This window comes from Cynoglossus semilaevis, chromosome 6 (assembly GCF_000523025.1).
Source record: "Cynoglossus semilaevis isolate Cse_v1.0 chromosome 6, Cse_v1.0, whole genome shotgun sequence".
In the NCBI taxonomy this organism is placed as follows: Eukaryota; Metazoa; Chordata; class Actinopteri; order Pleuronectiformes; family Cynoglossidae; genus Cynoglossus; species Cynoglossus semilaevis.
This window is the reverse complement of record NC_024312.1, coordinates 4,681,258-4,692,219: the sequence shown is the minus strand read 5'-3', so window position 1 is coordinate 4,692,219 and position 10,962 is coordinate 4,681,258. Positions and strand designations below refer to the sequence as shown.

Sequence of the window (10,962 nt, the reverse complement as noted above, 5' to 3'; positions counted from 1 at the left end):
GAGCCGTCCAGGTCATCAGGGTCTTACCTACGTCCACCACCTGCTGCGACAGAGGTCGAGGGTCACTGCAGAAGATATACAAGAACAACCGGTCCCGCCTGACGCTGGAGCAGATCAACGACCTGCTGACGGTGGGGGTCAACGGACCGCCCATCTCCAACTTTGACGCTAAACGAGCGTTGGACAGTTGGTTTGAGGAGAAGTCTGCGGGACGATCGTCTCTGTCGGCTGATGTGTTGAGCCGGAGGTCGAGTGCTGAAGGGAACAGCTTTACTATAACGCCTAACAGTGACACCCTGTGGTAAATGTTGGTGTCTACATGAATGTACTAGGACCAGTAGAGGAGGTTCATGGTTTATACCAGAAACTGACATCCTGAACAATGGTTGTAAATACAGCTGGAAAACGACAGGTATATTTCAGGGTATAGATAGTACTGTACTGTACTGCAGTAGTACTGTAGTGACAACGGTGTGGACTGTGAGTGTCATTGTAATCTACAGCCTAAAACATGGACCATTGTTGTCGCTGACACCAGGAAACACCAGGAAACCAGACCAGTGAGAGCCACTTTGTCAAAGTCTCAGCCACGCAGGACTGGAGTTTGTGGAGATCCTGGTCCAGGAAGACCACAGGAAGACTTTGGTTCTGCTGTTTTTTCCTTTGCTGTTCCTCATGGGACATCACATGGGACAAACAGTTCCAACCGACATAGAACTGTTCAAAGTGACTCACAGAATCTCACCGTGGTCAAGTTCTCTCCTCGTCGGCAGCGTCTCGGTTCTGTAGAACGGTTCTTTCTTCAGTCATTTCTTTATTTTGGCCAAAAGAGGCAAAATACAGAACCTTCCCTGGGGTCTAACATGGTGTCCCCCCCTCACTCCCTCCCCTCCATGTCCCCCTTTGACCTCCCTCACTGAAAACCTCAACACACTTATGTAAAAACACTGAATGTCCAAAATCAGAACAAATTTTAAATTACTACGGTCGTACTTCCTCTGTTCTACTGCAGTAGTAGAGTCAAAAGGCGTGCTCTGGCGCCCCCTATGGGAGGCATGCGTTAAACTTTGAAAACCACTGGTGTAGCCTTAGCTAAGCTAAGCTAATCTGTTTGACTGCAAATAAATGATAAATGAACAAGGACGTATTTCTTCAAATACTTCTTCAAATACACCAGATACTCTAAAGAAAATACAAAACAACTATAACACATATATATATATATATATATACAAATATATATATATATATATATACAGTATATACTGTATGAAGAAGTGAAGAACAGTGACAAATAATTTAATTCTTTATGGATTATTCTGTCTATAATCTTTTTTTACCAACGGTCTGATTTTAAATCTGCATGAATGAAGTATATAAAAGAAAAGAAAATATAAAATATAGATATTTTTAAGACTGTGAGACACATTTAAACTTGGTGAAAATTTAAGGAATAGTTTGACATAAAAATGAAAAAAAAAACAAAACCAATTTAAAATACACCTGCTTTTATGGACATACAGTGGTCCCTCGTTTATCGCATGAGTTCCAAGCCTTTATGAACACTTTAGAAGGCATTGTAGGGCGTGAAATATGGCAAAAAAAATTACAAAACTTTCACAAATCTGGTTTACCCGTACATACAGGTTATTTCTTGCAATCCCCTGTACGTAAGTGTTACAAAATGTCTTTTACTATTTATTTTCTTCATAGGCTAAAAAATGCAAAATCAAGAAAATAAGTATTGGAAATGTAAAATTTTTATATATCGCAAAAACCTGCGATAGATCAAAAAAATACTAAAATACACAATACTAAAATACATTTAAATTATTAAAAACTGGGGCGCGACAGCTGAACGGCGATACAGCGAGGGACGACTGTACTTGTGTTCATCATTTACTGTTAAGATGCTAAGCTATCAGCTAGTTTCATAAAACGGGTGTTTTTGAATGTCAACAGTTTAGCTCAGTTAGCTTTGGTTGGTTTGTTGTTTTTGGTTCGAGTTCCAGTTCTCCTGCTGAGTTTCTGCCGCGATGCTGGTTCTTTGCAACCAGTTCTATGCTAAGCTAAGCTAAGCTATGTGTCATTCTGTTTAGACTTCATATTTCCTGGATATTATGCTAAGCTACAAAGTGTCATCTTAAAAAGTAAAATATCGGAATAAAGTCTTTTATTTCTGAGGAAAATCACAGTCACTTGGTTCATGATTCTAAGTCTGTGTCTAAACTTCGATCCAGTGTGAAGTGAACGAACGTTCGCTGCAGGACAGGAAGGGAGTTTGTCGGGGACGGAGAAACACTGACAGGAGTTTGGCTACTGCTGCTCATCGTCTGACATTTCCATCACAATGTGATCATTCATGTCACTGAGAACTCCACTGTGGTCACTGAGACACAACTGTCAACTGTGTCCACACCCGCTGGGCTGAGGACCAGTCGGAAACTTGGAGGCAGCTCTGGTACTAGCAGAGAAAATTCAACTGAGGTTTATGAAGTACAAGAGTTGTACTTCAATCACCAAAGTCACTGAGAGCACATGGTCTCAGCTGTGCTACCAAAGTCACTGAGAGCACATGGTCTCGGACTGGACTAGGACTAGGAGAGCCCAGACTAGGAGACATGTCATGTCCTGTTCTTCTTCTCTGTCCTTCGTGGTGCTGTGTTACGATGACGTATGAGGAGCTGAGGGAGACAGACGCTGCTGTGTGTGAGACGGGAGTGTCTGTCTCACCCTGGGACGGACACAACACACACACAGACGTGTCCTGTGTCCAGTCAACGTGGTTTTATTGACAACACTGTTCAACTCTTATCAAACCTTTATAAAAGTTGTCAAAAATATCCATCTTTTACAGGCCACTTCTCAACAGTTAGCTTAAAAAAGCTAACTAGATAAATAAATAAATAAAATACCAGGACGATGAAGACATTTTTGTCCCATTGAAGACGGGACAGTCGGGGCGTGGTCTCACTGGATTCTCAGCCTGCGGCGCCCACAGTGGAGCCAGACGGACCTCAGGCCACGTCACTACTGGACACGCCCATCACAGGTAATTCAAGAACAAACGCTGGCTCTGATTGGCCGACGTGTCGATATGAGTTATTGATAATTTATTTCCAAACCTTTTCTCCAGGTCGGCTCATTAACCAGGTCAGTTTTGGGAATTACATTTTTTTTTCCATTTTTACTTTACGTGATTTTCATTTTCCAACACGATGTTGATCAAAGTGGACCTGGAGCCTCCTGTTGAACACAGTTCCTTTACTGTTTTCAGCATGGACTGAGGACAAACCACAGAGAGACTGACATGTCTGTTTGTCATGTAATGACTGACATTTACCAACAGGGCTTTGATGAATCAGGTAAAAATATATATCTGTGACAATTCTCATTGGTTAAAATAAAAAATGAATCTCACATCAAGGTGTGAGAAGTAAACTGAGTTATCACTGGTCACACCATGACACTACACACTCTAGTACAGTAGGTGGCAGTATAATCCTAAAAATGTTGCTTGTGACCCACTATTAGAGTGTTTGGTTCCATCCATATTTACTGTTCAACTAAATGTGATCTTGGTGAATTCACAAGTCCCTCAGCTTCAACACATTATCATTGTTGTTTATATCATGACTTCACATCAGTTCTGGACACTCACTGTGTGAACCAGGAGTCTGTCGAAGAAGAAGAACAGGACAAAAGTACTGATGATTATAGTGTTTATAAAAGTGTGTTTTCTGTTAATTAACCTAAAACCATCAACACTCATCAGTGACCTATACCATGTGACCTGTACCATGTGACGTCCAATCATCCAGTTCAAATGTGAAGAGAGGACGACACTGTGTCTTCTGTCCTCACCAAATAAAGACACTGAGTTTGTCTTTGTCTCCAGACGCTGGTGTGACACAACAGTGCATGGTACTCTATATAAACAGTACCAGTGCCTGAGGAGCGCTGTGCAGTCATAACTCAGCCCTCAGTGGTGTTAGGACAGCCAGGAGGAGGAGGAGGAGTGGGAGGAGGAGGACATTGGTCCAGACTGGGAGTCTTTGTGGAGGACAGAACAAAGAGCTGCCTTCACTGACCTGCTGTCAGTCTGGACGGACGGACGGGTCACTGTGGTCAGGGACTGTGGACGGACGGAGACACTGAACGCTGCTGCTCTTCTCCTCATCATCCTCCTCCTCATCATCATCATCAGTTCTCTCCTCCGTCTGATCGGAGACATGATGAAGCGCTGCCTTCATCTGCTGTGGGATGTTTCACCTGGGTGAGTGGACCAGAACACACACACACACACACACACACACACACACCTGAGTTCAGAGTGTGTTTGTATGACCTACAGTCCTTGAACCTCTCGCTCTTCCTGAGGTTCATAGAAATAATCAGTGGATTTAGCTGCAGTGGTGACCTCGGACCTCTGAATGAGGTCAAAGGTCAGAGAATATAGCACCTATATATATACATATATATGTGAGTGTATATATATATATATATGAGAATGAGCTCTCTGACTGACTGGGCAAAGATGGGAGAGTGGACTGAAACTGGTTCAAAACAAAAGCTCAACTTCTGCGTTCACAGAAAGTGAACAAAGGTCCATAAATGCGTCACTGTCATGTACGATCCTGATTGGTCCAAGCTTGTTCACTTATTTTCACTTTGTCTGTTGTTGTTCAGGCTCTGGACTGCGATGCTACAAGTGCTCAGATTACACCGGCCGCTGTCAGAACGTCCAGGAGTGTACCTACGAGGACTCCTGCATGTCTCTGAGTGAGCGAGGTCAGTGGTGAATTTATACCAAAACAACTCCTTAACGCTCATCCAAAAACAAACTCTATGGAGATGATGCTGTTGTTTCAGTTCAAATAACTTTAGTTATCCTGTTAACTTCAATGTTGTGAGACTGAATCATCGGAAACCCAAGTCGGTCAACCACGACATTTTGACCCGAGGTGTCGTGGTACTATATGTAGAACATAGCTGAAGACTTTATGAAATTATAAATAATCTACAAAATAAAGTTCCGATTCGCCAGGATGTTCTTTAAGATTAGATGAATAGTTCTGGGGGGATGTACCGTGACTTCCTGTCCTTGTTTTTTCCTCCAGGTGGGAAAACCATCCGTCAGTGCATCAGGTACACGGACTGTGATAATTCCCGCCTCAGCCAGATGTTTCCGGCCATTTCCGCCTTCACGTATCGCTGCTGCAGCAGCAACTTGTGCAACTCCAGCAGCGCAGCTCAGATGTCAACACCGGTCCTGGCACTGCTGGGGTCTCTGATGAGTGTGTGGTGGTGTTGGACCTGAACATGGTACAAACTAACAGGCTAACACACGACTGTTAACGTTAACGTTGGAGAAGCTAACGTCCACTAACTGTTTGTTTTTACTCGAGGCTCGTTCCTGTACTCAGGTCAGTTTTACTCTACCAGCTTTTACTGGAGTTTTTTTTACTCTCACTTCGTGTAAACGACTGACGGTCGATCAACTGTACGTGTTTGTTTTTAAATCTCCCTTTTCTACTGTAGCTCCGTGTTAATACATATCTTCAGATTAAAATATTTTCTCGCTTTCGTCTGTCATCGTCTTCTGTTTACCACGTCATTTTGTTGAACTCCTCACAGCGGGAGATGGAACTCACTTTTTTAATCGTTGGAAAATATTGCAAATGGAACGTTGGCAAAAGAATAACATAATTCGGCTAAATGACTCTAGAATTAAAAGAAATAAAAAGACCAACCACATTGTTTTATTTGTACTGACTGGTGTTTATGTAGTCGACCAAGTCTGTTCACATCCGATTTTATTTAAAGTCACTTTACATGTTGTAAATTTGTGAGATAAATGGATAATGTTAAAAGTCTAATTTAAACAGTTTTTGCGCACCAGCTTTTATCGAGCGACCTGGACCACAGTTCCCATGGCTCCCAACGGCATGACGTCACCGAAAAATCCTTTGTTTTTGTTTTTTTTACGTGCTAATGAAAATAAAATTACGGCTGTGGGTGGAGAGCGGATAGGGTTGTGCCAAAAGCAGGGCAGTGTCTTCCTGCCTAATATTTCAGTTGCTGCCGAAGACTTCGCCTGACATAAACTGGATTATATCCGTTCCGGAGGTTTGTGTTTAAGGTCCGTCTTAATCGTTCTAGAGCTTCTTAGTTGACAAGTCTTAACTGTTGACGTTTGTGTCTTTTGTTATCACAGTTAATTTCAAAGACGAATAATTCATTCGTTTAAACAGCGGTGTGATAAAGTGACCAACAAACAGGTAAGAAAAGAGAAAAACAGCCGAATTCCACTGTCATCAGCAGCGGGTTGGGCTGGTGTTGCCTTCACGGGCTGTACGGATTCATGCCAATGTTGTGTCGTAGCGAAAATTGTCACGTGGTATTTACATTTATTGTAACATCGACTGCTCCCATACTGCACGTACTACGGTTAACACTTAAATGGACAAGAAGGTATTTAGTTTCCAACTCCTGGAGCCACAGTGCTGTCTGGGTAAACGTAAACATAACCGTAGTATTTCAGGGCGCAAAACATGGCGCTGGTTAACGAAATATTGTCCCCGACAAACCTGTCAGCGTCGAAATGTTAACAGTGCTAACGGTCAGTTCGTATTGACCAATGAAACCTTTTGAACTTGAAGCCGTCTTGAGTCAGGTGTGACTCAACCACTGACTGGTTGGTTGTTACCAGAAACACAATGACACAACGATGTGTTCATTCATTCTCAAGAAAAATACCTGACTGAATAAGGAAGTAAAGAAGAGAGGAAATTAGTTATTATAGTTCAGACCAAGATCTATAGATAACATCAGTCATTTTAGCTCTCACAGTACTGCTGCTGGTCCACTGCTTACCCCACTGGGGTAAAGTTTTATCACTAGGTTAATTTTTACCCAACGATAGAACTTACTAGTTCACTTGTTAATATTGATTTAAATAATTAGAGAAAAAAAAATTTCATCATCATCATCAGTTCTCTCCTCCAGACTGATCGGAGACATGATGAAGCGCTGTCTCCCTGCTGATCTGCTGTGGGAGGTTCCACCTGGGTGAGTGGACCAGAACACACACACACACACACACAGATCAGACTGTGTCACTGTGTTCTAGTTATGTTGAGAAAACAAACTCTGGTGTGGGGGCTGAGAATGGACACATGAACCTTAAAACAAACAACAAAAATAAAATAACTGCAGAATAATTACTAATTACTAATTACTACACCTGTGCCCTGTGACTGGTTTGCACGTTTCTCCTGGGAGGCTCAGACCAAAGTCCATAAAGAAAATAAAAAAAAAATCATTTCATCATCATCATCATCAGTTCTCTCCTCCAGACTGTCGACTACTGCCTCCATCACTACACTGTTACTGTGTTGTTCCACGACTTCATAGAAATGTTCTTTGTTCTGGTCCAGGATCCAGTCTCAAGTGCTACGACTGCTTAAACAGGAACTGTGAGAACACCAAGGAGTGCACCACTGAGGACGCCTGCCTGTCTCTGACTGCAGGTGAGTGTCTGAGAAGATACAGGTGTGAAAACCCATCTGACCCCACAAATATGTTTCCATTTCATCTCCTAAACTGAAGTTAGTCTTCATCTGGACCTGACTCGCTCTCAGTCATGATTGCAAGAACATCCGAGATTTATACTTGCCCTTTGACCTCTGACTCTAACTCTGTTGCACATTAGTTTCTAGATGTATGGCATTTTAAAATAATTAAATCAAAGTATTTTTACCGTGTTTCTCTATAAAGGTTCAGGTACAGATGAAGTATTTGTGAGTAGCAAATATTTGGAAATGGAACTTGTAGTACGAGGAACTAATAACAATACCAGGAACCACCATACAAGAAAGACAGAGGCAGAGCCTATGACACACAGCTTCCTGATTTGTCTGGAATTTTATCTAAATTATCTGTAGTCTTTAAAAAACCCAGGAACAGAACTGTGTTTTTATAGATCCCAGACTCTGGACTGACTTGATCCAGATCCGTTCCGACCAGATTTTCTCAGAGGTTCCTTCTGTGATTGTTCCTGGTCTCTGTTCCTGTTCTCTAGGAGAAAATATTGTTCGTCAGTGTATCAAGTATTCAGACTGCAACTTCGACCTCCTCTCTATCAAGTTTCCAACTTTCTCCGGGTTCAAGTTCAGCTGCTGCCAGACAAACCTCTGCAACTCCGGCCACGCCCTCAAAATGACCACACCCATCCTGGTGCTGCTGGGGGCGCTGCTGAGTGTTATTTGGTCTTGGATTTAAAGGTGTTGTGACTCTCAGAATTATGGCAAATGAAGAAAACCCAGAATCAGTATATCACCATTGAGTTCCGTCGTTCACCTGCAGCAGCACTGGCGTCATACATCACTTCACATTTGATTAACTCCCCATGATTAACTCCCCGTGATTAGCTCCCTGTGATTAGCTCCCTGTGATTAGCTCCCTGTGATTAGCTCAAAGTTTAAAGTTAAGCTTCAGTTTATTTTGTTAGCTGAGACCTAACGTTAGCATTAACAGCTATTGTTTGCATTGAAGGACCTGCGTGTTGTCGCTGCAGTGATGTCAGCCCAACCTCAGCTCCAGACACAATAAAACTTTTTAGTTGAAAGTTCAGTTTTGTTTGTCTTCCCTCTGGTTTTTACCAATGTTATCTGCGAGGTTTTAAAAAATATGTTTTTTAAGTCAACAAAACAAACGTGAATGAATAGAATAAAAAACTTAATTTAATATTTGTCTGTTCCATAGAAGTCAGTGATTCATAAATACAACGAAGAAAACCACAGACGTGTTCACTGACCAGACTGACCTGGTCACTGTCTCCTGGTCATCGTGAATGGTCCAGGTGGAGCTGGTTTTCGTTCTGATTTCTCAGAGATTCTGGTCCTAGACTCACTTGATGACCTCTGGGAGCGACTCCAGCTTGCGAGGGTGGGTGGGGGACACCATGAGGTCACATCCTGTGACGTGACCGTCTGTCTTTGTTTCCTGTGTCACTGGCTGTCGTCCCCCAGTCCGTCTGTCTGGTGTCCAATCACCTCCAGCTGCACTGTCTTCTTCTGACCGTTCTGCTCCGACACCTTTTCCGCTTCATCTGATTTGGCGTACCAGGGATGAGGGGCGGAGCTATCACAGGTCCGGCCTCCTCTGCGGAAACCTCCTCTTCCAGCTCGGACTAAACCCCAACCCTGCAGCTGGCTCTCTGACGACCCCTGCTGGACTCCTTTTGTCTGGTCCAGCTCCTTGGCGCTGAGAGACGACATCCTGACAGGAACCGTGTTTCCGAACTTGGAGTAGTCCACACAGTAGCGACCGTCCTCTTCGGTGATGATGGAGACAAAGCGCCTCCCCCACAGGATCTCCTCCGGGGTGTAGGAGGTGCGGGCCTGCATGGTGATCCCTGTGGTCTCCACCACACCTGACAGAAGAACAGAGAAGATCAATGAAGTCCACAGAGTCAGAGGAACTCAGAACCCAGGTGGGTGTGGTTCCTGACCCTCCAGGATGACGAGGATCTCCAGGTCCTCGTTGGCCAGTGAGTTGGCGGAGAGCTCGTACAGAGGACTTCCTCTCTCCATGGTGTGGCTGATGATCAGAGGAGACACCAGGAAGATGCCGTTGCTCCTCAGAGGGTTCTCGACCTGTATGTCCAGCTGACACACGGGGATGACCTCGCCCTCGGCCGTCAGCGTCCGTCGAATCACCTGGACAGAAGAGAACAATTCTGTCTCTCAGACCCTGTCCTCGTGGTTCAGGTCCTGTGTGGTTCTGCTCAAACCTGCAGCTGGATGGTGGCTGAGATGATCATGCTCTTCCTCAGGTCTCCAACCCTGAACATGAACGTAGGACGGCTGTTGCGAGGAGCGATGACGGCGTTCTTGGAGAAGATGAGCGTCTCTGCCCGACGGTTGGCCTGAGCTGTCTTCATGAAGACGCAGCCGAGCATCACGGCGTTGATGATGAGCCCCAGAATGTTCTGGATGATCAGCACAGTGATGGCTGCCGGACATTCCTCCGTCACCATCCTGCCGCCAAAACCGATAGTCACCTGCAGAGGGCAGCAGCTTCAGTAAAAGACTCAGCTGGTACCTTCAGCTCAGCTGGACACGGTGGCGCTACAGCACAGGCCTTACCTGGACTTCAATGGAGAAGAGGAAGGCGGAGGTGAAGGAGTGGATGGCGGTAACGCAGGGCTCAGGACCCGGTTCTCCGTTTGGGTCTCGGGGTTCCAGGTCTCCATGTGCAAACGCTAGGAGCCACCAGATCATAGCGAAGAGCATCCAGGAACAGAGGAACGCTGAGGTGAAGATGAGGAGTGAGTGCTGCCACTTCAGGTCCACCATGGTGGTGAAGACGTCCTGCAGGAACCGACCCTGAGACACAGCAGGAACCAGAACTTTTTCTGTCACACATGATGTCACTGTGGTTTTTAAACCCTAACCCTTTCACGGCTCACACCGGTCACCTGCTCTCTGATGTTCTTGTGGGCCACGTTACAGGACCCGGACTTGGTGATGAACCGGGCTCTCTGGGTCCTGGAGCGAAAGCGGTTCGGCTGGTTCTGGTCCTCTGCCAGTCGGGTCAGTAGGAAGCCGTCCGGCAGGAGACCTTTGCGGGCCAACATAATGCTGCAAACACACACACACCAGTGTTCACAGGGGGCAGTTCACAAAGGAAACCAGTATTTCACCAGAACCATCTACCGTATGACCAGGTTTCTACAAAATAAAAAAATGGACAAATCCCAGTTTTTAGATGATATGGTATATTTTTACAGGTCAGATCTCAGATCAGTGGCCGTGAAACCAGGGTGTGAGGGTGATGGAACACTTGAGTGTAGCAGTGAACGTGCTGTCAGGGTGTCACCCCGCCCTCACCCAACGCTGGTGCTGGTGCCAACGCCCAGAACCGGAGACGGAGGAGGAGCAGCAGCCGAACCCGCGG

General features: G+C 44.8%; 5 protein-coding genes and 1 long non-coding RNA gene across 12 annotated transcripts in view; 4 read left to right on the top strand and 2 right to left on the bottom strand.

The window, feature by feature from the left end:
- Nucleotides 1-2,189, top strand: part of prdm11 (PR domain containing 11) — an 8,258-nt gene extending 6,069 nt beyond the window's left edge. For all 3 annotated transcript variants that reach the window (XM_025056380.1, XM_025056378.1, XM_025056379.1), the window contains exon 8: nt 12-2,189. In XM_025056380.1, coding sequence (XP_024912148.1) covers nt 12-305 — 294 coding nt within the window. In that variant the 3' untranslated portion in view covers nt 306-2,189. The remainder of the gene's footprint in view (nt 1-11) is intronic.
- Nucleotides 2,190-2,581: 392 nt separating this feature from the next.
- On the top strand, nt 2,582-4,236 carry LOC107988707 (uncharacterized). 2 transcript variants are annotated; one of them, XR_001760205.2, is made up of 3 exons: nt 2,582-3,052; nt 3,137-3,153; nt 3,278-4,236. It is a non-coding gene; the product is annotated as an uncharacterized LOC107988707 (long non-coding RNA). The 2 variants fall into 2 exon arrangements; XR_001760204.2 differs by having other exon boundaries at nt 3,137-4,236.
- Nucleotides 4,237-4,249: 13 nt separating this feature from the next.
- LOC112487088 (CD59 glycoprotein-like) lies at nt 4,250-7,043 on the top strand. 4 transcript variants are annotated; one of them, XR_003049820.1, is made up of 4 exons: nt 4,250-4,276; nt 4,690-4,791; nt 5,121-5,426; nt 7,009-7,043. XR_003049820.1 is itself a non-coding variant. In XM_025056015.1 (3 exons), the coding sequence occupies exons 1-3, from the start codon at nt 4,264-4,266 to the stop codon at nt 5,318-5,320; spliced, it is 315 nt and encodes a 104-aa protein (XP_024911783.1). In that variant the 5' UTR covers nt 4,250-4,263; the 3' UTR covers nt 5,321-5,583. The 4 variants fall into 4 exon arrangements, 1 of the variants encoding a protein (XP_024911783.1); XR_003049819.1 differs by lacking the exon at nt 7,009-7,043 and adding an exon at nt 6,218-6,281; XR_003049821.1 differs by lacking the exon at nt 7,009-7,043 and adding an exon at nt 5,903-6,142.
- LOC103379728 (CD59 glycoprotein-like) lies at nt 6,555-8,629 on the top strand. Its single transcript, XM_025056320.1, has 4 exons — nt 6,555-6,592; nt 7,031-7,071; nt 7,440-7,532; nt 8,084-8,629. Exons 1-4 carry the CDS (start codon nt 6,555-6,557, stop codon nt 8,281-8,283), a joined length of 372 nt encoding a protein of 123 aa, XP_024912088.1. The 3' UTR covers nt 8,284-8,629.
- On the bottom strand, nt 8,254-10,946 carry kcnj11l (potassium inwardly rectifying channel subfamily J member 11, like). The gene is made up of 5 exons (XM_017033043.2): nt 10,484-10,946; nt 10,152-10,391; nt 9,797-10,066; nt 9,515-9,722; nt 8,254-9,436 (listed from the first exon to the last, which is right to left on the bottom strand). Exons 1-5 carry the CDS (start codon nt 10,640-10,642, stop codon nt 9,012-9,014), a joined length of 1,302 nt encoding a protein of 433 aa, XP_016888532.1. The 5' UTR covers nt 10,643-10,946; the 3' UTR covers nt 8,254-9,011.
- Nucleotides 10,671-10,962, bottom strand: part of LOC107988654 (ATP-sensitive inward rectifier potassium channel 11-like) — a 2,569-nt gene continuing 2,277 nt past the window's right edge. Inside the window, exon 3 of the mRNA XM_025056319.1 lies at nt 10,671-10,736. Coding sequence (XP_024912087.1) covers nt 10,671-10,736 — 66 coding nt within the window. The remainder of the gene's footprint in view (nt 10,737-10,962) is intronic.

Coding starts and splice junctions, on each gene's coding strand:
- LOC112487088 (XM_025056015.1), top strand. Junction 4,792..5,120: donor CATGTCTCTGAGTGAGCGAG/GTCAGTGGTGAA, acceptor TTTTTCCTCCAG/GTGGGAAAACCATCCGTCAG.
- LOC103379728 (XM_025056320.1), top strand. CDS start 6,555: ATGGCGCTGGTTAACGAAATATTGTCCCCGACAAACCT. Junction 6,593..7,030: donor ATATTGTCCCCGACAAACCT/GTCAGCGTCGAA, acceptor GACATGATGAAG/CGCTGTCTCCCTGCTGATCT. Junction 7,072..7,439: donor CTGTGGGAGGTTCCACCTGG/GTGAGTGGACCA, acceptor GTTCTGGTCCAG/GATCCAGTCTCAAGTGCTAC.
- kcnj11l (XM_017033043.2), bottom strand. CDS start 10,642: ATGTTGGCCCGCAAAGGTCTCCTGCCGGACGGCTTCCTACTGACCCGA. Junction 10,392..10,483: donor ACAAGAACATCAGAGAGCAG/GTGACCGGTGTG, acceptor GCTGTGTCTCAG/GGTCGGTTCCTGCAGGACGT. Junction 10,067..10,151: donor TCTTCTCCATTGAAGTCCAG/GTAAGGCCTGTG, acceptor TGCCCTCTGCAG/GTGACTATCGGTTTTGGCGG.